Below are 23,986 nucleotides of genomic sequence, written 5' to 3' on the forward strand. Positions count from 1 at the left end.
CATCACCTCATTTAGATACCCGTCCCCCTTTCGTACTTAGTCAGCATGGGGAAGGGTTATTTACGGTTATCCTTCTTCCTCCAAGAAGAAGGTCCAGATCTGCATTAAACCTGATATGGACTGAAACAAACACAGATACAAATACAGTGGATAACATCTTGTTCCGAAAGAGTTGGTGGAAACTGTTTGTTAATCCTTCACCTCGACATGCCTCCCAAAGCTGCACACAGTTGTCTTGAGGTGGTCACAATAAGGTTCCATAAGACCAGCCATCCTTATTATCCTCTAGCCTTCTTTTCAGTCGTGCTTCACTTTTTCCAACATTGACTGCCTCCCCATCCCGAGATTAGAATCTGGAATGCTGGTATGGATACCACATAAGAAAAATTAAATAAAAATGTACAGATGATGGCAAGAAGGATGATACCAAGCTCGAGAGAGGTGTGTACGGTACTGAAAAAAGGATTATCAGCCATATATATATATATATATCTATATCTATCTATCTATATATATATATATATATATATATATATATATATATATATATATATATATATATATATATATATATATATATATATTGTTACGGAACAGAGAAAGATAACGTACACTTTAAGTGAGAATACTAAGAGTCACTACTGTCCCGTAAAGTTCCAGGTTCAAAACAAAAGAGTTAGGTAAAATTACAAGTTAAAGTTTAATGCTCAAACTAACAACAAAACATTCAGGACTCATCAGGATAATGTAATGGCAAATAAACAGGTTAAATATATGGTTAACTGCAATAGCCTCTATTAACACGAAATTAGCAAGAGTAAATTTTTCTAAGTCAGCCCTGATAAAATGAGATACCAGATAATACTCAGTGAATGCCAGATAAATTATTACAGATACAAACTATTATCAAAAATGACTGACGTAAAACCCAACATTAATCAAAAACCTCACTAGGCCTAAGAATTAACTTTATGCTACACAGTACAAGAAAAAATGCAATAACACTCATACTCAAATTACACACAGCTGCTAGATGTTTGGAGATTTCTTGAGCACTCACAATAATAATATCTGTACACGGGAGGACAGAGATGTGAACAAAATGAGGAGCAGATCTAAGTGGCAATGATGCAGAGACTGAGCTCATTATATAGGGGCCAGGAGAGCTTGATACAACTTGTAAGAAGGACGCGCAAATGAAGCCATGGGGACAAAGAGCTGAAAATCCCACTCTGAATAACAGAGAGAACGACTTACTCTACTATAACGGTACAAGGGGGGGACTGAGGCAGAACACGCTCGTGATCAAACAGGCAGCACACTGTACGTTAGAATTACACAAAGGATGATGAAATCATAGGCTATGTAACACCTCCCCACAAAGAAAAAAGAAATTTTCAAAGGAAATTTCTTATTACTCTAAAACAATCTGTATATGGCATTACAGAACATGCAGAAGTCTTTCCTAATGTTACAAAACATGAGATCTCCCTAGCACGTTCAGTCATAGGTACTTGCCAGTATCCCTTTAACAAATCAAACTTACTTATGTACCTAGCCTTTCCGATCTTGTCTATGCAATCTTCCACACGAGGGAGAGGGTAAGTGTCTGTTTTAGTTATCTGATTAACACGTCTGTAGTCGATGCAAAGCCTCTGTGACCCACCTGGCTTAGGGACTAGAGTGACAGGAGAACTCCACTCGCTCTGACAGGGTTCAATCATCTTGTGGTCCAACAGGTAGCCAAGCTCCTTCTGGATGAGAGGAACTTTCACTGGGTTCACACGGTAAGGAGGCAATTTAATTGGCTTTGCGTCTCCAACATCGACATCATGCATCAACACAGTGGTTCTTCCTGGAGTAGCACGGAACACTTGCGGGTACTCCTGCAGTAATGCCGAAAACTCCTGCCTTTCCTTGGGAGGTAGATGAGAAAGCTTAGTCTGGAGATCATTCATGATATCAGGATTCTTCCCCAAACTATCACTCAGGCTCATACTGCATGGGAGAGCTTCACTTGCAGACTCGGGTGGAACAGCTACAGTGCAGACTGGATTATTTTCGTCCCGCCTGTGATATAACTTTAACATGTTGATGTGACATAGTTGCTTGTTCTTTCTACGATCTGATGTGGCGATGACATAGTTGACATCACTGAGTTTCTTCTCCACGAAATAAGGGCCACTAAACTTGGCTTGAAGAGGTTGCCCATGAACTGGTAGCAGAATCAAAACCTGATCTCCTGGCTGAAAGTGGCGTAACCTGGACTTCTTATCATACCAAGCCTTCATCTTCTCCTGAGCAGCTCCTAAATTCTCTCTCGCCAGCTGTAAAGCAGTGGACAGCCGTTCTTTGAACTTCATCACATACTCCAGCAGGTTGACGTCATCTTCCTCCGACAGCCAGCATTCCTTGAGTAACTTAAGGGGTCCTCTTACTTCATGGCCAAACAGTAGTTCAAAAGGTGAGAAGCCCAGTGATTCATTTGGAGATTCTCTTGCGGCAAACACAACGAATGGAAGACCTTTATCCCAGTCTTTCTGATGTTCCAAACAGTATTTCTTGAGCATCGATTTGAGTGTTTGATGATATCTCTCCAACGCTCCTTGGGTCTGGGGATGGTAAGCTGAAGACGTGATCTGGGTGATGCCCAACTCTTTCAGAGACTGCTTGAAAACCTTTGACATGAAATTACTTCCCCGGTCTGACTGTACCTCCTTGGGCAGACCAAACTTTGTGAAGAACCCTAGCATTTCCTTAACCACGTTCTTTGCTGAGATATTTCTAAGTGGAATGGCTTCAGGATAACGAGTAGCCATATCAATCAGGGTCAACACATAAGAAAATCCTGAAGAAGTCTTAGGAAGATGGCCTACAATATCCACCAACACACGGGTGAAAGGCGCCTCAAAAGGAAGAATGGGAACTAGAGGTGCAACCTTTTCGGTCTGATTACACTTCCCCACAACTTGACAGGTGTGACAAGACTTACAATACCAGGAAACATCCCTGAAGATACCTGGCCAGTAGAAGTGTTTCAAAATGCGTGCCACAGTCTTCCTCACTCCAAGGTGTCCTGCCGTTTAAACTGGAATCATGAGCCACTCGAATGATATCCTGCCTACAAACACGAGGGATGACAACTTGATGTACAACCTCCCATTCACAGTCGGCTGCTGCTGTTGGGGGTCTCCACTTCCTCATAAGTACTCCTGACTTTACATAATAACAAGTAGAAGCACCAGCTGACTCTTCCTCACTGCAAGCAGAGTTAGCTAGACCTTTCAACTCAGGGTCAGCAACCTGCAACTCAACCAACTCTTGACGAGACAAATTATCAACACTACGGGGTACTGCCTCATCTGGTGAGTGGTCCAAATTAGCAAGAAAAGTGTCAGTTAGGATAACATCATCATCATCATTATCCTCTAAATCACCAGTAACTTTAGACTTAGCCCTAGTGACAGCACATCCAGGGAACACATCAGGGACATCACAATCATGGGTCGCAGCCACTGGCTCACCAGACAACTGAGGAGCTGGACACACTTGACTTCCACCAATATCATTTCCAAGTAAGAAAGTTACACCTGACATTGGGAGTGTCTCAACCAACCCAACCATAACGGAACCATTAACAAAACCAGACTCTAAATTCACTCTGCACAGAGGGACAGAGAAATAATTATTCCCTACACCTTGTAAGATTACAGTTTCATCAGAGGAATTAACATTAGGGCCTAGAACACTGGTCAGCATAAGGGATTGGCAAGTACCTGTATCACGATATATTTGAACTGATTTCCTGTCATTACTGTCCAGAGGACTGACAAAACCATCAGACAGGAAATTAGCACATGAACTCTTGAGAGTGTCACCCACGTTACTGCTCAAAAGAGGAGCTCCATCATGAGAATTTAAGTTACCCCTCAAAGCAGGTTCAGTTAACTCAGTTAAAGAATTCTGGGAACTCTCAAGAGTGGACACTAGACCAATTGACTGAATATTTAAAGACTCCTTTTTGTTCACATCACGCTGTCTCCTGAAACATTTCTCCGTAGTATGACCAAGCTTACTACAATAAGTACATTTACTTTTCTGAAATCTAGAGGTGAAGCTGGTATTTACTTCCTGAGAAACATCATCCTTATTCTCTTTCCTGTTACCTGTACTCTGAGTAGAGGCAACGTACTTACTCTCAGCTTTCCCTTTTTCTCTAGAATATCTCTTGTGAGTGAGAACATATTCATCAGCTAAAACTGCAGCATCAGACAAATTATCTATTCTTTTTTCATCAAGATATAGGCTTACATCTTTACTAATACACCTTTTGAAGTCCTCCGGCAAAATCATCTGCTTAAATTTACCAAAATCAGAATCCACATTCTTAGAATTTAACCACTGCTCTAACAGATCTTCTTTGATTTTTGCATACTCAACATGGGATTGCTTATCTTGCTTGTAAGTTGTCCTAAATTTTACTCTATAGGCTTCAGGAACAAGCTCATAGGCCTTAAGAATCAAGCTCTTAACTACATCATAATTATCAGATTGATCCTGAGGCAAAGATGCATAAGTTACTTGAGCTTTACCGGTGAGAACAGTTTGAAGGAGTACTGGCCAATACTCCTTGGGCCAACTAAAACCTGTAGCTACCCTCTCAAACAACTGAAAATACTTTGTTAAATCAGATTCATTAAAAGGAGGGACAAGTTTAACATTTTTAGCCACATCAAAATCATCAGAACTAGATGATCCAGTTCCACCTTGTTTCATGCGATACTCATGGTCTGCCTGAATCCTGGAAAGTTCAATTTGTGCCTGAGCCTGTACCTGTGCCTCTTGAATACGAGCATTTGCCTCATTAACACGAGCCTCCGCCTCCTTAGCCTTAGCCTCCTGCAGGGCTAGCTGTAACTTAGCTAATTCAATCTGCGTTTGCTCATTTGGAGGAGTTACATTAAACAAGCTTTCATTAATCATGTCAACAATTTGATCTTTAGAATGATGAGAGCGAACAGCAATTCCCAATTGTTGAGCAACAAGCTTAAGTTAATTCTTTGTTCTGTTTTCTATATCACACACTGTTTGCACATTTGACAAAAAATCTTTGGCTTCATCAAGTGTAGTAATAGTAGACATAATTAATAAGTAACAGTCACAAAATATCAAGCAATATCCTTATGATAATATCCTGAATATCCTGATATGAGGTCGCCAAATTTATGTTACGGAACAGAGAAAGATAACGTACACTTTAAGTGAGAATACTAAGTGTCACTACTGTCCCGTAAAGTTCCAGGTTCAAAACAAAAGAGTTAGGTAAAATTACAAGTTAAAGTTTAATGCTCAAACTAACAACAAAACATTCAGGACTCATAAGGATAATGTAATGGCAAATAAACAGGTTAAATATATGGTTAACTGCAATAGCCTCTATTAACACGAAATTAGCAAGAGTAAATTTATCTAAGTCAGCCCTGGTAAAATGAGATACCAGATAATACTCAGTGAATGCCAGATAAATTATTACAGATACAAACTATTATCAAAAAAGACTGACGTAAAACCCAACATTAATCAAAAACCTCACTAGGCCTATGAATTAACTTTATGCTACACAGTACAAGAAAAAATGCAACAACACTCATACTCAAATTACACACAGCTGCTAGATGTTTGGAGATTTCTTGAGCACTCACAATAATAATATCTGTACAGGGGAGGACAGAGATGTGAACAAAATGAGGAGCAGATCTAAGTGGCAATGATGCAGAGACTGAGCTCATTATATAGGGGCCAGGAGAGCTTGATACAACTTGTAAGAAGGACGCGCAAATGAAGCCATGGGGACAAAGAGCTGAAAATCCCGCTCTGAATAACAGAGAGAACGACTTACTCTACTATAACGGTAGAAGGGGGGGACTGAGGCAGAACACGCTCGTGATCAAACAGGCAGCACACTGTACGTTAGAATTACACAAAGGATGATGAAATCATAGGCTATGTAACAATATATATATATATATATATATTTATATATATATAAATAAATAAATAAATATATATATATATATATATATATATATATATATATATACCTAGGCTTTTCCCCCAAAAGGGGGTAGCTGAGAGAGGACGACACACTTACCAAATTACTCATCTACACACACACGCATACACCCACACACACACACACACACACACACACCCACACACATACACACACATACACCCACACACACACACACACATACACCCACCTACACACACATACACCCACACACACCCACCCACACACACACACACACACACACATATATATATATATATATATATATATATATATATATATATATATATATATATATATATATATATATATATATTCTTGTATCTTAGCCTCCAAGGGGAAAAGAGAACTGCTCCTCACCGCACCACATCGTACGAGGGTCAACTGCACAATGCAATCCAGCGACATCCGCAGCAGGGCCCGACAGCAGAGCTGATCAGACCAGATGCGGAAGAACTTCGTCGGGGCCGCGTCACCATTTATTCATTCACAATTTCTCTCCATTCATCCCTATCAAGCGCAGCCACTCCTCTTTGCTCCACAGACATCCCTCTCGCATCTAATGTTCTCTTCACACTGTCTCTCCATTCTATTTGTGGTCTTCCACTAAACCTTACACCTCCCACATCAGATCCAGCTATCTTTTTCACCAATCATCAATCTTCATCCAATCTCTCCATATGCCCAAACCACCCCAATACTCTCTGCTTAACTCAATCAGCCATCTCACCCATAACGCCAGTTCTCCTTCGCACTTCATCATTTCTCACTCGATCCATATGCGTCACTCCACACATACCCCTCAGGCACCTCATCTCCATTACGTTTAATATCTTCCTCTCATCTACTCCTATATTCCATGTTTCTGTCCCATATAACACAGTCCGTACCACATACTCCCTCATACAGCCTTCACTTTACGACCATTTTAAGCGAACGACATCTAAACACTTTTTTCATTCTTCCCAGCACCTTTCCTACATCATTCATTCTAAACTTCACCTCTACAACTATTCTTCCTTTCACAGCAACACTTGACCCTATATACTTAAAACACTCCACCTCCTCAAGCAACCTGCCATTCAAAGCTACATTCATCCTCCTATCATCAACCAACCTCGCACAATTCATCACCTTACTCTTATTTTTATTCATTCTCAATTTCTTCCTTTCACACACCCTTCCAAACACCTCTACCAGCTGCCTCAATCTCTTCCTCGAATCAGCCACCAGTGCAGTAACATCTGCAAAAAGCAGCTGACTCAAATTCCACCCTCTACCATCAACATTCACTAGACTCAAACCTCTACGAAACACTCTCGCATTCACCTCTCTTACAACCCCATCCATAGAAATATTAAACAACCAAGGCGACATCACACATCTCTGTCCCAGCTCCACTCTCACAGGAAATCAATCACTCACAGTATTTCCCACTCTTGCACACGTTCTGCTATTTTCACAAGAAATTTTCACTCCTTTTAACAACCTGCCACCTAGTCCATACAACCTCAAAACACTCCACAAAGCCTCTCTATCAATTCTATCATACTCTTCCTCTAAATCCATATACGCCCAAAACACATCCCTACCTTTTGCCAAATACTTTTCACACACCTGTCTCAGCAAACACCTGATCCACCTCCCTCCTCTGAAGTCACACTGTTCATTACCAATCACTCCCTCTTTACCCTTTCTAACTCTCTTAATCAACACTCTACCATACATCATACTTACAACTAGCACATTCATACTTATCACCCTTACCTATATATAATGGAACCACACACTAACTTGTCCACTCAATTGGCACCATACCACTCACAAAACACATATTCAGCATTCTTACTAGCCACTCAACAATAGTCGCCCCACCACCTTTCAAACATTCCAAAGCACACCCATCCATACCTGCAGCTTTCCCTGCTTTCATCTCCTTTGCTGCCTCCTACACTTCCTCCATCATGATCAAAGAATCATTCAACTCTCCCAACATATTTATTCCTTGCTCCCTTTCCTCTGCGACAGTCTCAGCCTCCCTTTCCTCCTCTACATTTAACAATCTCTCAAAATACTCTGAACATCTCTTCCTCACTGCATCCATCTCAATTAACATCCTTCCATCCTCTGCTTTTACTCGCCCCTCCTTCCCAGACTCTCCCTTTCGCACCCTCTTCACATCCTTCCAAAATATTTTCTTATTCTGTTGAAAATTTTCAGTTAATCGCCAACCCCACCTCTCATCTGCTCCCACTTTAGCATCACACACAGCCCTTCTTGCCCTGTTCCTCTGTTTCTCATACCTTTCATATGACACCTTATCCTTCCTCTGCAGCCACACTTCATATGCACGTCTCTTCTCAGCTACAGCCATACTTACTTCCTCGTACCACTATTCACTTCCCTTTCTCACACCACCACCCACTCGTCTCACACCCATACCTCTCTTGCATACCCTACCATGGCACTTTTAAACAACTGCCATTCCTCCTTCACACCGCCATTTTCCTGATCTTTCACTGCTTTCCTCTCGTTTTTAACCTTCTCCTGATACTCTGTCATTCTTTCTGTTTTGTCCAATTCACTTTCTCTTAAAATATCTCCGCCACACCCAACTCTCCCATCTCTCACCCACCTCACTCCTACTCTCAACTTTCCCTCCACCAGGCAATGGTCATACATACCTCCCCTCTCCCCTCTCAGGATTCTCACGTGCAACAATCTTCCTCTTACATTCCCGGACACAACCACATAGTCCATCAATGGTCTATCAACAACCCTTCCACCCTCCTGTCTCACCCATGTATACTTATAAATATCTTTCTTCTCAAACAAGGTATTTCCAACCACCATCTCTTGCTCAACGCATATCCCTATCATTCTTTCCAATTATCATTTCTTCCAAGCACACCATGCATGCCAACGACACCTTCAGCTGCTACATTTCCCACTCTAGCATTCAGATCTCCCATCATTACCACATTCACATTTGCTCCAAAACTCTGCAGACACTCATCAACATCATTCCAGAAAGACTCCCTCTCTTCTTCATCCCTTTCACCACCAGGCCCATATTCACTCACACATACCCGCAACTCAAGTCCAAATTTCGCTTTCACTCACATCAGTCTCAATGACACCTCCATCCATTCAGTCACACACTGCTGCACTTCGGCTCACTAGCAAGGCCACTCCCCTCTCTCTTCCTCTATCGACACCTAACATGCTTCCAGTCACACTTCCAAACTTAGAATCACGGTTCCCTTTCATCTTTGTTTCACTCAGCGCCAACACACCCATCTTTCTTCTCACAAACCTTCTCCCAATCTCCTCCCCTTTAACCCCAGTCGTACAACATCCACGCAAATTCATAGACTCAACCTTCAGGGTACGGGGATAACTCAATCCCCCATCCCTTTTTATTCCCTGTCTCATTGTAGGAACTAAAAATACAGAGGGGGTCCCTAGTTCCCTCACCCCGACCCTTTTAGTCGCCTTTTACGACACTCGGGGAATGGCAGAATTCTGCCTAATACAACCTGGCCGCAGAGTAATAGCACCACCCAATAGTGCAGCCAGATTGTGTTCCCCCCGCCACAGGGATATATATATATATATATATATATATATATATATATATATATATATATATATATATATATATATATATATCGATCTATCTATCTAGCTAGCTAGCTAGCTAGCTAGCTATCTATTCATCTATCAATCAGTCTACCTGCCTATCTATCTATCTATCTATCAATCAGTCTACCTGCCTGTCTATCTATCTATCTATCTATCTATCTACCTACCTACCTACCTACCTATCTATGTATCGAGAGAGAGAGAGAGAGAGAGAGAGAAATTTGATCATACTTTCAAAGAAGTATGGGAACTGGAGAAAGCGGACAGAGAAGATCTTTTGGTAAAAGATTAAGGACAAAGAAGAAGAAATGAATTTAAACTGAAGAAGAGATGTCTTTTTCATGGAAAAGAGTTTAGCTTCCCAAACAAAGAAGTATAGATATGTGGTACAGACTGGCAGGGGAGAGGCTGCTGTTGTTGATCACCCTCGGTCTGTTTGACCGAGCAGACTCACCAACCGCAGGCAAGAAACCGTCTCAAATGGCCGTCCCGTACAGAAAAATAATGTTCCCTTGCGGTTGGACACCGCATTTTCGTCGCATCACCCAGTTAACAGGGGCACTGTACTTGACCTCACATCACCCTGTTATTTGGTTGTATGGCTTCCACCCAGAATTGTAAATGGTTTTCTGAGTCACAGGAAACCATTTGACTTGTCACTTAGCTTAGAGCCGCCACAAGTGGAAAGAAAATTAATAAAAAGTGACATGGAGGAAAAGAAGAGGGGAAGGCAGACACAGAGATAGAATGATAAAGATGGAAGAAAACATAGGCAGCACTTGAGCGGATGCTGGTGGCCACCACCTACCACCAGGGGAGAGGGTGCGAGCTAAGAACACCTGTATGTTTCAGACTAGACTGGACTAAAGTAAGTTATGGAGACAAGCTAATACGAACTTAACTCATCTCTTCCATACTAGAATTACGAGTATGTACAGGCAACTAAAATTCATTCAACATAACTTAGGAGAGACTTTCCTTCTTTTCCAGCCTATGTCACGTAGTTCAACGGCTGAATATGGCAATACTACAGCGGCACATCCTTTCCATGGTAGTTCTTCATAACTAGCATCGCATTCTTGTGTTAATCGCTTGTTACAGTTCAGCATTCATGAGTGTGAGGATCCCATGTCGCGCTGTCTCCAGGGTTCTCATAAGGTGAAGAAGCTTAATAACACCTCTTCCATAGCGATTTATTTTGCATTTAACACCTTACTGAAATCTTGTATTATGTTTATTCCTTTGTATCATCGCCGTAGGTTGCATAAATTTGATAAAAGCAATTATTAAATTAGCACATGCAGAAATAAACTGTCAAAGAAAAGATGTTATGGAACTTCGATATCCGACGAGAATATGACCCGATGTTGCATACAAGATGTACCTGAGATGTAGGATCCGTCCGACGCTGGTTCCGCCTGACACTCAGGTGATGTTCGTTCCGGTATGGTACACGCATCACCAAGTCCATGGGATGTACGGGGCCACGGGTGAGGTGAGGTTAGGTTACTGTAGGTTATGTTACGTTAGGTTAGGGGAGGGTAAGTCAGGCTGAATTACATTATATTAGGTTCCAATACTTTAAGTTAAATTAAATCAAGTTAGATTAGGCCGGGTCAGGTGAGTTTCGTTTATATGAGGCTAAGCGTGATTTGGTTAGCTTCGATTAGGTTGGGTAAAATTAAGTTCCGTTGGGTTGGGTTAGGTCAGGCTAGGTTAAGTTATGTTGGCCTAACTTATGTCAGATTAGATTAAGCTAGAGTAGTTAGCTTCGGTTTGGTTTGACTTGGTTAAGTTAGTTTAGTTTAGCATTGTCTTGTTTAGGTTAGATTTGGTTAGGTTAGGTGGAGTTAGTTTAGGTTTGTGAGTGTCGCCAAACTTTTCCGCTCTACTTGAACAGTCCCGGGTCCCAGATGACAGGGGATTTCCGCGAGGCTTGTTACTCGGTTCCATTCCTAATACCTCTTTAATATAGATAGTAAATTTACGCCTCGTTAAAGCGAACAGATGACCGTAAAATAAAACCGTGCTTACTGTAAGGTGTCCTGAGTTGATGCGCCCCTAGCCAGGCCATACACGGCCACTATGCCCCCAGGCATGCCCCAGCCCAGGACGTAGAGCCACCTGAGCAGCGCCTCCTCACTGACGAAGGCCACCACCAGCAGTGTGTGCAGGTACAGACCCTCAGCGAACATCCACAGGTAACTCGACACCAGGAAGTACTGAAGCAGGATGTGCAGAGCCTGACATCCAGCCTGTGCGAGGGACCACGGCACGTTAATGAGGAGGGACAGAGTTGGAAGAAGAGGAAAAAGGGATTGTGCGAAACAGAGAGAGAGAGAGAGAGAGAGAGAGAGAGAGAGAGAGAGAGAGAAGAAGAAGAAGAAGAAGAAAAAATAAAACGAAACGAGAGATCAGAGAGTGGGACGGGGCTGCAGAAACGGAGGGAACAAGTGAAGAGGGAGAGAGGGAAAAATCTGAGGGAGAGAAGAGCTGAGGGCAACGATGTGAGTGGAAGGAAGAGAGAGAGGCTGAAAGCAAGGGGAGGAGGAACTGTAAGAAGAGGTGAGAGGAGACAAGTGGAGAGGATAGGAAGGAACGAATGTAGGGAAGAACTCGGAGAAAGGAAAGAAGATTGAAGGCGACTATGAATAAGCAAATAGCAACAGACCTGTAGTAAGGGAATGGAAACTTTAAACTTCTGTCTGAAAGGGAGCATAACACTGTCAATAGTATTTATCGATGTTGTTCTGCAGTTGTATCTTTAAGATTCTGAAAAAGAAAAAAAAAGCATACACCACAGAACCTTGTGATTCAGCAGTGAACATACGTAACTGGGGGCTCGGTGACAGATACTTATCCCTGCGATTTATAAAAGTTGGTACTGTATCACAACTTGGTACACTGGAGGGCAGTTTGCTCCATATATACACAACTCTGTTAAAGATGAAATGTTTAGCTTCATGTACCTGACGTCGTTTTATATCCATTACCTCTAGTACAGTTTGAGCGATCAACTGTGAAATACTGATGGGTGGCCATATTATCGTGTCCTTTAAATATTTTGAATACTTGAATTAAACCTCCTAATAACCTGCGTTTAATTAGGGTAAAGAGATTCAGGGCTTCTAAATGCTCCTCAAATGGTTTATTTCTCAGTATAGGTATCATCTTTGTCACCCTTCGCTGTACTCTCAAGTTTCTCCATATCTTATTACACTCCACCTGACAAAGTCAGAGGAGGGTGTTATTATCACTGGCAGGGCGGCTGGCAGGGAAATGAGATTTCATTTCCAGGCCAGAACTCAGAAAGTAGGCTACTCACTATAGGGTCCTAAAATTTCACAGTTATGTGTCTTATGGTGAACTGGTGCCTTTTGATAGGTAGAATGCTGTGTCGTAAGTAGTTTTCTTCTCTTAATAATGATAAAGTAAAATAAAAAATAATTTTCCAGGGATTTTAATGCAACACATGGAATCTGAAGGGCCCAGGTCATGTGTCCTCAAAGCGCTCTCCTTAAGCTCATCTTTAAAAGAAAAGATTGGGAGGAGATGAGGACCGTTATGCACTTGGTTAGGTGTGCAGGGATGTGGGAAGGTATGTGCGTGATCAGATGGAGAGTTGCAACAGCGTAGCATTGCTTATGTTTTATACTACAGTGACCAGAAATGAACGCAATACTCCAACTGCGGGAGTGCTAAGGAGTTATACAAAATGAGGACAAATTTTTTGTTGTTTTTATTCAAATGTCCTGTCAACGAATCAGGTAAATTTATTGTCTTTTTTAAAAGCTTCTGTACATTGTTTGTTTGGTTCAAATAATTTGTTATTATTACCCCTGAGTCTTTTTCATGGTTTATCCTACCAAGTTGGACATTATTCATATTACAACTGGCCCTTATGTTTTTACTGCCAATGTTTAGCACTGTACATTTATAAATATTCAAATTCATTTGCCATGTTTGGTTCTAATTAAACAAATGATCAACTTCTTTCTGAATGCCTGTCTCTGCAATGCTGTATCTGCTCTGTTACCCATTTTTGTATCGTCCGCAAATTTTGAAATCTTACAAAATAATCCTTCATCAATATCATTTACATATATTGAAAAAAAGGGGGAGGGGGAATCTAACACTGAACCCTGCTGCACTCCACTTGTAACGTTGATCCAGTCTGATTCTTTCCATTTATTACAACTCTTTGCTTTCATCCAGTGAGCCAATCTTCTATCCACCCTAGCACACTGCTACAGAAACCACGCGCCTTTAGCTTCTAAAGGCGTCTTTTGTGTGGAACTTTGCCCAAAGCCTTTTGAAAATCGAGATAGACAACATCAACAGGGTTAGTCTCGTCTTACATGTTCCGTATAGCTATGAAAAAGTCCAACAGGTTCGTGAGGCAGGAGCGTTTATTCCGAAGACCATGTTGCGAATCTCTTGAGATTACTCTAAGTGTTTCACAAATTTGCCTCTGACAACAGTTTCAGGCAATTTGGAAACCACCGATGTTTAACAAATTGGAAGGTAGAAAGAAGCTGTACTGGGATTAAAAGGGAGGAAGAGAGGAAGGAAGGAGGGACGGATTGGCAGAGTGGGGGGAAAGAAGGAAAGTGTTAACGGAAGGGAGTGATGGAGGGAGGAAGGGCGTGAGGAAAGGAGGGAGGGAAGGCGGTAAAGTGTTGAAGGAAGGAATGGAGAGTAAGAAATAGGGCAGACGAGATTAGAAAGGATGGAAAATAGGAGGAAGAAACGAAGGCTGTAAAGGGGAAAGAAAATAGAAAGAAAAGGAGGCAGGAGACTGAAAGATCTGGTGAAATTAGGAGGTAAATAATATGTCTATGGAAAGAGGAAAGTGAAAAAAAGCAAAGCAAACGTGAGAAAAAAATGTGAAGAGAAAAGAGGAAACAAACGCAAATAAAGAAAGCCAAAAGTGGGAGAAGAAAGTTGAGATGGAAGAGAACAAATAAAGAAGGCGCTGAAACAGGCATAGAAAAAGGAAGGAAACGAAGAAGAGGAAAAATACAAGGATATGAAATAGGTGTGGTAACATGAAAGACGTGAAAGGGATCAACGAATGGTGATAATATGGACCTAGACAGAATGATGTGAAGATGAACAAGATGAACAAAAATAAAAAGTAAAACATTTGACGAGCAATATGAAAATTAGCACCGAGAAGGAAGGCGAAAAATAGGCAGGGAAAGAAAGGGTTAGTAAAATATAAAGAGCATGGGAAACCATGTGTGGAAAGAAAGAGGCATGAAAGAGGGCAAAGTCAAACGAAAAAAAAAAAAATGAGTGGGGAAAATAAATACGGAACAAGAAGCCGTGCCGGCACAGCAAATCCGTCCCCGACAGCCATTTTAGTGCTGACATATACACACAACAGGATATCTAGTCAAAGATGTCGCATAAAATTTGGAGTAAATCGGGTGAAAATTGACGACTCAATGCCCATCTGAAATTTTAGGCCCAACCTACCTGACATTGACTCCCCCTACCACTAACAGGGGGGTGACCCCCCCCCCGATGTAATAAGGCTTGCTATAGGATGCAGATGTGAAAGATGCAGCTTTAGGTTTTGGTTTCATGTCGATATGACGAATTCAAAAGGATTTAAGGAGAAAAAAATATATATATATATTTTTTTTTACATTTTTTGGGCCTACAGCCTGGGCCTTGGCCCAGTTTGGCACCATATTTAATCAGTGATCATAAAGTCATAGACCATTTAACAGACAGACAGACAGACAGACATACAAATCAAATGAAAACAATACCCGTCTCGGGTAATAAAATACAAAGCAGGTGATAAAGATAGTTTGAAGGGAGAGAAGAAGAATGGGACGGAGAACAAAACTAAGATTAAAATAAAATGAATAATGAACCCCTTAATTTCGATGACTTATTAAATATCTTAATCTTGATACCTCCAGGCGTATTTATTCACACTAGGGAAGATATTAAAGAAAGGAGGCTATATACAGTTTTTATTTATCCCTTCGCTAAGAAAGGTGTTCACTAAAATCAGTAACAGTGTCTGTAGGTAGTAGGAATAATTCAGTACAATACGCCACCAGATTCAAAGAGTTATGGTGGCAAAGAAAGACGCAAGAATATGAAGGAGGAAAGGAGAAAGAGGTGAAGAAGAAGGTTAAATGAATGTAGAAATGCCAGTAAATGAGCGAGGCACTGGAATAAGAGCCTTGAATAATTTTTGAGGCATGTAATGATGAAAGGACATGTGTGACCTTCCTGTTTCGTTGCTGACTACGCTAAGTAATGTGGCATGCAGACTAATTACATCAAACAGCTGCAAGTGTTATACAAATGACCGTCAAAAATTAGGTGCTCGACGTGCACTCAGAAAGTCTCTTGCCCAGTAAGCTTATTACCAACTCTCTGGGTTCGTTCCTGAGAGAGACAGACAGTTTGGCAGATAGTTATACAGACAGATCAACATGAAGGAGCACTCAGAGAACAACCATTTTGTTTTAACCTGAAACCTTCTACAAAGTTTAGTTGGCTTAGGATAAAAATTGTTCAAATAGACCTTAACATGTGACTCTGACCTTTGATTTGTCTTAAAAAAAGAAAAAAAAAAAAGGTCAACCTCTTGGGTGATCCTCAGCTTATCCAACAAGTTTGATCGAAATCAGATAAAAACTGTTTTAGCTGTTGTATTCACACACAGACTCACGGGTCGAACTTTGACCTTGTCCTGTGACTTTGATCTCTTACTGATTGCTCTCAGCATTGGATCCCTTCGGTACTGCCTGACCCTTAACCCTGCCACCAAGTTTGATTAAAGTCAAAACAGTGTGAGCTGATTTTGTCCTGTGACCATAGCATCTGATTGGTCTCAAAATCAATATCTGTTATTCTTGCCTTATCCTCAACCAGTCCATAAGTTAAAGCTCATTTTGCCTGCGACCATCACCTTTGACCTCTTCTTTCTCGAAAACACTACTCCATGGCGAACCCTCAACCTTCCTATGAAGTTTTCCTAAAATCAGATCAAAACTATATGAGTTACGGTACTTTGTTAATACACACACACACACACACACACACACACACACACACACACACACACACACACACACAGGCCGAACTTTGATCTTACCCTGTGACCTTGATTTTTGACTAAGTGTTCACATCACTGAATCACTTAATTTTTTGCCGTAGCCTCAGCCCTCCAGCAAAGGTGGATGGAAAATGGATAAAAGCATTTTAAGGTGATTTTGATAGCGTTTAACCTATGCCAGAGATCTTGACTTTCGACAAACTTAAAAAAAAAAAAAAAAAGTTGCTACACTGGCTGACTTTCAACCCTTCCACAACCTTTGGTTAGATTTGGATGAAAACCGCAAAAGTTGTTGTTGTTTTTTTAACACACACACACACACACACACACACACACACACACACACACACACACACACACACACACACACCTGATGGCACAGTTGATAAAGCATTGGATCCCTTTCCAAGTGACCTGAGTTCCAGCCCGGCTCAGTCCGCGCTGTTTGAGTGGGTGAAATAAGCTCTCTTCAGTCAAGTGTAGTTCAAGGTGCGCTGTGGTGGAAGACCCGCAGGGGTTCGAAACTCAGCGGGGTAAGGATTATGTGGTTTGCTCCATTGTGCTTATGCCTCACTCCATATAAATATTATGTACATTAAATATACATGTATATTGTATACACTTTATATATATATATATATATATATATATATATATATATATATATATATATATATATATATATATATATATTTATATATATAGACATAAAGAAGCGTTGTAGTGTGGATGTGGATGTGATAGGAAGTGTTATGAGGAACACACTAAGGTGGTTTGGTCATGTGGAGAGGATGGAGGGTGAAAGACTGACGAAGAGAGTGTATGTGAGTGAGGTGGAGGGAGGAAGAGGGAGGGGGAGGCCGAGGATGAGATGGAGGGATGGGGTGGAGGGGTATATGAGAGAGGGGGGTGTGAGTTGGGAGCAGGGCAGTGAAATGGCGGGGGACAGGACGACGTGGAGGCAATTTGTGTGTGGCCACCCCATACGGGATTGAGGCGTCTGGCAATATATATATATATATATATATATATATATATATATATATATATATATATATTACATACAGCAAGCAGAGTGAATGAAGAGTTCTGGACAAATGTGGAAGTGAGCATGGAAAAGTCTGAAATGAATGAGAGAGTGCTTTTGACTGCTGATATGAATGGTAAAGTAGGGAATGTGAAGGTGGATGGAGTAGTTGGTGAGTGGGGTGTGCTTCCTGAGATTGATGAGAATGACTGCTTTGGTGGACATTTGTGCCGGGAGGGGGTTGGTGATAGCCAATACCCTCTTCAGGCACAAAATGATCCACAGGTATACATGGCAAGTGATGAGAAGGGTGGATGGTGAACTGAATGAAAGGAAGGCAATGATTAATCATGTGTATGTGGGTGAAAGGATGTGAAGAGGTGTAATGGATGCAAGAGCATACAGAGGTTGGGAGAGTGGACTTTCTGACCACCACTTGGTGGTGGTTGGGATCAAGGTCCAAGTAAAATGGGGAAATAGAAGAGAGGAAGAATGGGTGGAAGGAGTATATGCAAGTTACAAGAGGATGAGAAAAAGGCAGAATATACGAAAAGTGGAGGAACGATTGGGTAAATATAAACTGGAGCAGATGGGGGATGTGGAAGGTGTGTGCAAGATATACTCAGAAGAAATATGTGCAGCATGTGAGGTGGTGTGTGGGGTGAAGAGAAGGCGAAAGGGGGTGCAAGGAACAACATGGTGGGAATGAAAAGGTGAGACAGGCTGTGGCACAAAAGAAGAAAACATATAATGAATGAATAAGAAATAGGGGAGTGGAAGAAGTTGAGAGATGGAAGAGAAAGTTATATGTAGAAAGGAAGAGAGAGGTAAATATTAGTAAGAGAGAGTAAGAAGAGAGTGAATGAGGAATTTGGAAGGATTTTGAGTGTAAAATGGAGGGACTGTAAGAAAATGTTCTGGAAAGAGGTAAAGAGGGTTAGACAGGAAGCCAATGAAGTTAGTAGGGGAGTGAAAGATAAAAATGGTAGATTACTGGTTGAGAAGGGAGAAAAAGTGAGTGGATGGAGAGAACACTTTAACCTGTCCTGTCCTGACCGATTTTCCACCTCTGACACCCCCCCCCCACTCCCAACAGATTTTGGAAAAAAATTATTTTGGCTCAAACCTCCGCTTTTGGTGAGAAACATCGAAAATTCATAGAGAAATTGATCACCTGATGTTTATAATACCGGATACAGGTAAGAGTACCCTTTACTTTACTGTGTTTTCTATGAGGCAGGCTCCAGAGAAAACGAGTTCTGTGGGAGGGGTAACTATTCCACACCACTAATAAACAGTATTTATTTATTTATTTGGTGCGAATTTATATGCAGTACAAGACTATATTGGTTTTCACCCAGTAATATAGGGGATATAAGCATTGTTTCACTCACCAAACACCTCAACATACCTCACCTTTTTTGGCAAGATTACCTGATCATCATTTCTGGCTGTTTCTTCCTCTAATGATACATAACTTTGTCCTCCACACTGTCATCAGTTGGGGAAACATTCTAGCCTTGAAGTTCGTACCATGGCTTGACATGTCTTTACTGGCCAGGTCACTGGTAACAGGTGAATCGCCAAGACAATGGCACTGGGGGGGGAGGTCATATGGGGTAAGGCAGTGTCCCTGCCTGGCATCTGGTAGAGGAAGGTATCCCGTGTATACGTACCAAAAATCAGGCACGAAATTTGAAAAATGTGCTATTGATGGACCTTGCAATTGCGTGCATTTATATACGTCAATGGGAATCACAGTGACAAAATGTTTGGATGTATATACACGCCAACGGGAATTGGCAGGTTAATGAATTGTTGAACATAGAGAATGAAAGTAATGCAAGTATAAGTGGCTGGGGAATGGCTGGGAGAAGGAGGGAGGTAAGAAGACATGAAGAAATCAGTAGGATGGAAGTTGAGGAAACAATGAAGAAAGTCAAAATGGGGAAAGCCCCAGGAATTGATGGAGTGTGTGGTGAAATGCTGAAGCAAGGGGGTGAGATAGTAGTAGAATGGATGTGGAAGATGTGCAGATTAACCTGGGAGGAAGGTAAGAGTCCCGGATGATTGGAAGTCAGGTATAATTATTCCTTTGTACAAAGGGAAAGGGGAAAAAGAAGTGTGTGGTAATCATATGGGCATTTGTCTTCTTAGTGTAATTGGAAAAGTATACAGTAGGATACTTATTGACAGAGTTAGGGAAATAACAGAGGAATTAGCTGGAGAAGGGCAGAGAGACTTTTGGAAGAGAAAAGGTTGTGTAGATCAGATATTCATTCTTACTGTAGATCTTTAGTGGAAAAGTTTCTAGAGAAGGGAAAGAAGTTGTATGCGGCGTTCATGGATTTGGAGAAAGCATATGACAGGGTGGATAGACAAGGATTGTGGAAAGTATTAAGTATATATGGAGTAGATGGGAAGTTGTTGAATGCTGTGAAGAGTATGTATGAGGGTGCTAAGGCTGCAATGCGTGCGGATAGTGTACTGAGTGAGTTTTTCTTTATGAAGTTTGGGTTGAAACAGGGATGTGTCCGTCTCCATTGTTGTTCAATCTGTATATGGATGGGGTTATAAAAGAGATACAAGGTAGGGGAGTGGATGTTGGAGTGACCCTAATGAGAGACGGCAGTGTATGGAAACTCCCTGTACTGTTGTTTGCATATGATAATGTGTTGTTAAATGAAGACGATGGGGAGCTGCAAGGCTTGGTGGATGAGTTTGGGAGAGTGTGTAAGAAACGGAATCTAAAGTGAATGTAGGGAAGAGTAAAGTTATTGTCTTCGAGAGAGGTGAAGTCAGTGAATATACAGTGAGGCTGGGTGATGAGGAAATGGAAAATGTGAGTACGTTTAAGTTCTTGGATAGTGTAATGAGTAAGGATGGAAGTTTGGAGGGTGAAGTGCTTGAAAGGGTACAGCAAGGAAGAAAGGTTGCTGGTTCCTTGAAGGCAGTGATAAGAAACAGGGAATTGAGCGTGAAAGTGAAAGAGATATTACATGACAGTATTGTGATACCAACTCTAACGTAGGGAAGTGAATCTTGGACGCTGCTGGAGGGACACAAGTCAAGAGTGAGAGCAGTGGAAATGAATTACCTGAGCGGAGCCTGTGGAGTCACATGGAGAGACAGACTGACAAATGAGGATGTGAAGGAGCATTGTGGTGTGGATCTGGATGTGACAGGAAGCGATAGGAGAAACAGACTGAGGTGGTTTGGCCATGTGGAGAGGATGGAGGGTGAGAGACTGACAAGGAGAGTGTATGTGAGTGGAGTGGAGGGGGAGAGAGGGAGGATATATATATATATATATATATATATATATATATATATATATATATATATATATATATATATATATATATATATATATATATACACTATAGATAGATAGATAGATAGATAGGTAGATAGACAGACAGAGATAGATATGAGAGAGAGAGAGAGAGAGAGAGAGAGAGAGAGAGAGAGAGAGAGAGAGTACTTGTGTCTTTGTGTGTATGGTATTTGGTAGTCAACCAGGGTCGCCGGAACCAAGACAATACACCACTTCATTGTCCAAGTCTCTCCCATCATTGCCGTGGCCTACATTTTTTGTACAACTGCGCTCGCTAGGCGAAAGCTGCTGTCATGTTCTGATCGGCATGCGAGAGCGTGTGTATATGTGTATGGGCAAAATAGTTTTAGTACAATTTTAACAAAACTCGGTAGAAGTAGTGATGGGCAACGTGTGAGGAAAACTTTGTGTGTGTGTGTGTCTGTGTGTGTATGTTTTAGAACAATAGGTCTAAGATTTAGGTCACAGGGCTAGGGCAAATTTTGACTTTTAGCAAAATCAACTTAAACAGTTTTAATCCAGTTCATTTCAAACTTGAGGAAATGGTTGAAAGTAATGCAGGAGCGAAGTGATTCAGTGTAGAAAGCAGTCGTTCCAAGGTCAGGGGCACAGAGCAAGGTCAAAATTCGACTCGTATGTGTGTGTGTGTTCTTACCTAATTGTTCTTACCTAATTGTATCTTTACAGGAATGAGTCAAGCTTGTACTGTCCCGTGTCTTAAACCATATTTATCGTACATATCCTTAAATTTGTGAATTGTTTTGGCACACACTATTTCATTCGGTAGTGCATTCCATTGATCAATTGCTCTGTTTGTGAAACTGAATTTCCTTACGTCTTTATCATCTCTCTTCTTATGCAATTTTTTGCAGTGTCCTCTTGCTGATGCTTCTCCATATGTTAAGTAATCATTTATGTCTATTTTCTCCTTTCCTGATATGCATTTATATAGCTTTATCATGTCACCTCTTTTCCTTCTCTCCTGTAGTGTTGGTAGATTCAGTTTATTTAGTCTTTCTTCGTAGCTTAGGTCCCTGAAGCTTGGTATCCATCTTGTAGCGGCCCTTTGAACTTTTTCAATCTTGTCTATGTGCTTTTTTAGATAAGGACTCCAGACTACTGATGCATATTCCAGGGTTGGTCTAATGAATGATGATATTATCCTTCTTAGCATGTCTTCATTTATGTATGTGAATGCTATTCTCATATTTGCAAGCAGTGTTTACATGTTCCGTACCTTCTGGCTGATGTGGTCAGCCGGAGATAGTCTGTTATTCATAATCACACCTAGGTCTTTCTCTCTTTCTGATGTGTATAGGGTTTTATTTCCTAACTTATAATCCCAATCAGGTCTTTTTCCACTTTTACCAAACTTGAATACATGACACTTGTTCACATTGAATTCCATTTGCCATGTACTACTCCATTCATGAAGTTTATTTAACTCTTCTTGTAGCTTTTTACAAGAGTCTGTTAGTAATTCTCCTTTGTATTTTTGCATCATCTGCAAACATATTCAGATAGCTCTCATTTCCAGTGTTACTGTATATATCATTTATATACACTGAAAACATGATTGGTGCCAGCACTGAACCCTGTGGTACTCCACTAGTCACTTCTTTCCATGATGAGTAGTTTCCTTTTCGTACTGTCCTCATTTCTCTTTTTATGAGAAAGTCTTGCATCCAACAAAACAGTTTGCCTCGAATTCCTCCTTGATGGTACAGTTTCCATAAAAGTCTTTGGTGTGGTACTGTGTCAAAAGCTTTCTTGAAATCTAAATAGATACTGTCCACCCATCCTTCCCTTTCCTGTATTGTGTTTGTTACTCTGTCATAGTAGCTCAACAGATTAGTAACACATGATTTTCCTTTTCTGAAACCAAACTGTCTTTCTGTTATCATACTGTGTTCTTCTAGATGATTTACCCAAGCTTTTCTTATAAGTTTTTCTAATACCTTGCTTACAACACTGGTCAGTGATACTGGTCGGTAGTTGAGTGGATTTTGTCTATTTCCTTTCTTGAATAAGGGGACAATATTTGCTTTTTTCCAAATATCAGGTAGTTTACCTTGACTCAAGGATTTCTTGAAAATTAATAATAATGGTTTACTTAACTCCTTTGCACATTCTCGTAATACCCAACATGAAATTTCATCAGGACCACTTGCTTTTCCTCTGTCTAATCTACTTAACTCCTCCTGTATTACTTTTTCTGCTATTTGTATATCTGGTAGTATGTGTGGACATGCGTGTTCCACATAGTCCCTCTCAAAATTTTTTTCTTCTGTAAAAACTAATTGGAAATTCTTATTTAGTGCTTCACAAATATCTTTCTCTTGTGTATAAGTGATTCCCTCGTCCGTAATTGATTGTATTATATCTTTTACTTTGGTTTTGCTTCTGATATAGCTGTAAAACAGCTTTGGTTGATCACTACTTTTGTTTATTATATCCTCCTCAAATTGTTTTTGGGCTTCCCTCCTTATTCTTGTATAGTCGTTTCTTGCCTGTTTGTAATTATTATACGCCCTTTCACTATTGTGTCTTCTGTATCTATTCCACAACAAATCTCTTCTTTCTTTTGATTTTTTACGTTCTGTATTGAACCATTTCTGTATTTTCTTATCTCCTTCTTTGTGCTGTGGGATGTACTTCTGGACTCCTATCTATCTATCTATCTATTGCCAGACGCCTCAATCCCGTTTGGGGTGGCCACAAACAAATCGCCTCCAAGTCGCCCTGTCCCCCGCCATTTCACTCCCCTGCTCCCAACTCACACCCCCCTCTCTCATATACCTCTCCACCCCATCCCTC

At 40.9% G+C, this 23,986-nt stretch overlaps 1 protein-coding gene across 1 annotated transcript in view; it reads right to left on the reverse strand.

Moving 5' to 3' along the window:
• LOC145401966 (calcitonin gene-related peptide type 1 receptor-like) overlaps window positions 1-23,986 on the reverse strand; it is a 127,778-nt gene that overhangs the window by 30,710 nt on the left and 73,082 nt on the right. The window contains exon 6 of the mRNA XM_080274071.1: window positions 11,753-11,973. Coding sequence (XP_080130197.1) covers window positions 11,753-11,973 — 221 coding nt within the window. The remainder of the gene's footprint in view (window positions 1-11,752; window positions 11,974-23,986) is intronic.

The sequence above is a fragment of the Coenobita brevimanus genome, chromosome 57, assembly GCF_032717465.1.
Source record: "Coenobita brevimanus isolate Jiangsu-jjx chromosome 57, ASM3271746v2, whole genome shotgun sequence".
Taxonomy (NCBI): Eukaryota; Metazoa; Arthropoda; class Malacostraca; order Decapoda; family Coenobitidae; genus Coenobita; species Coenobita brevimanus.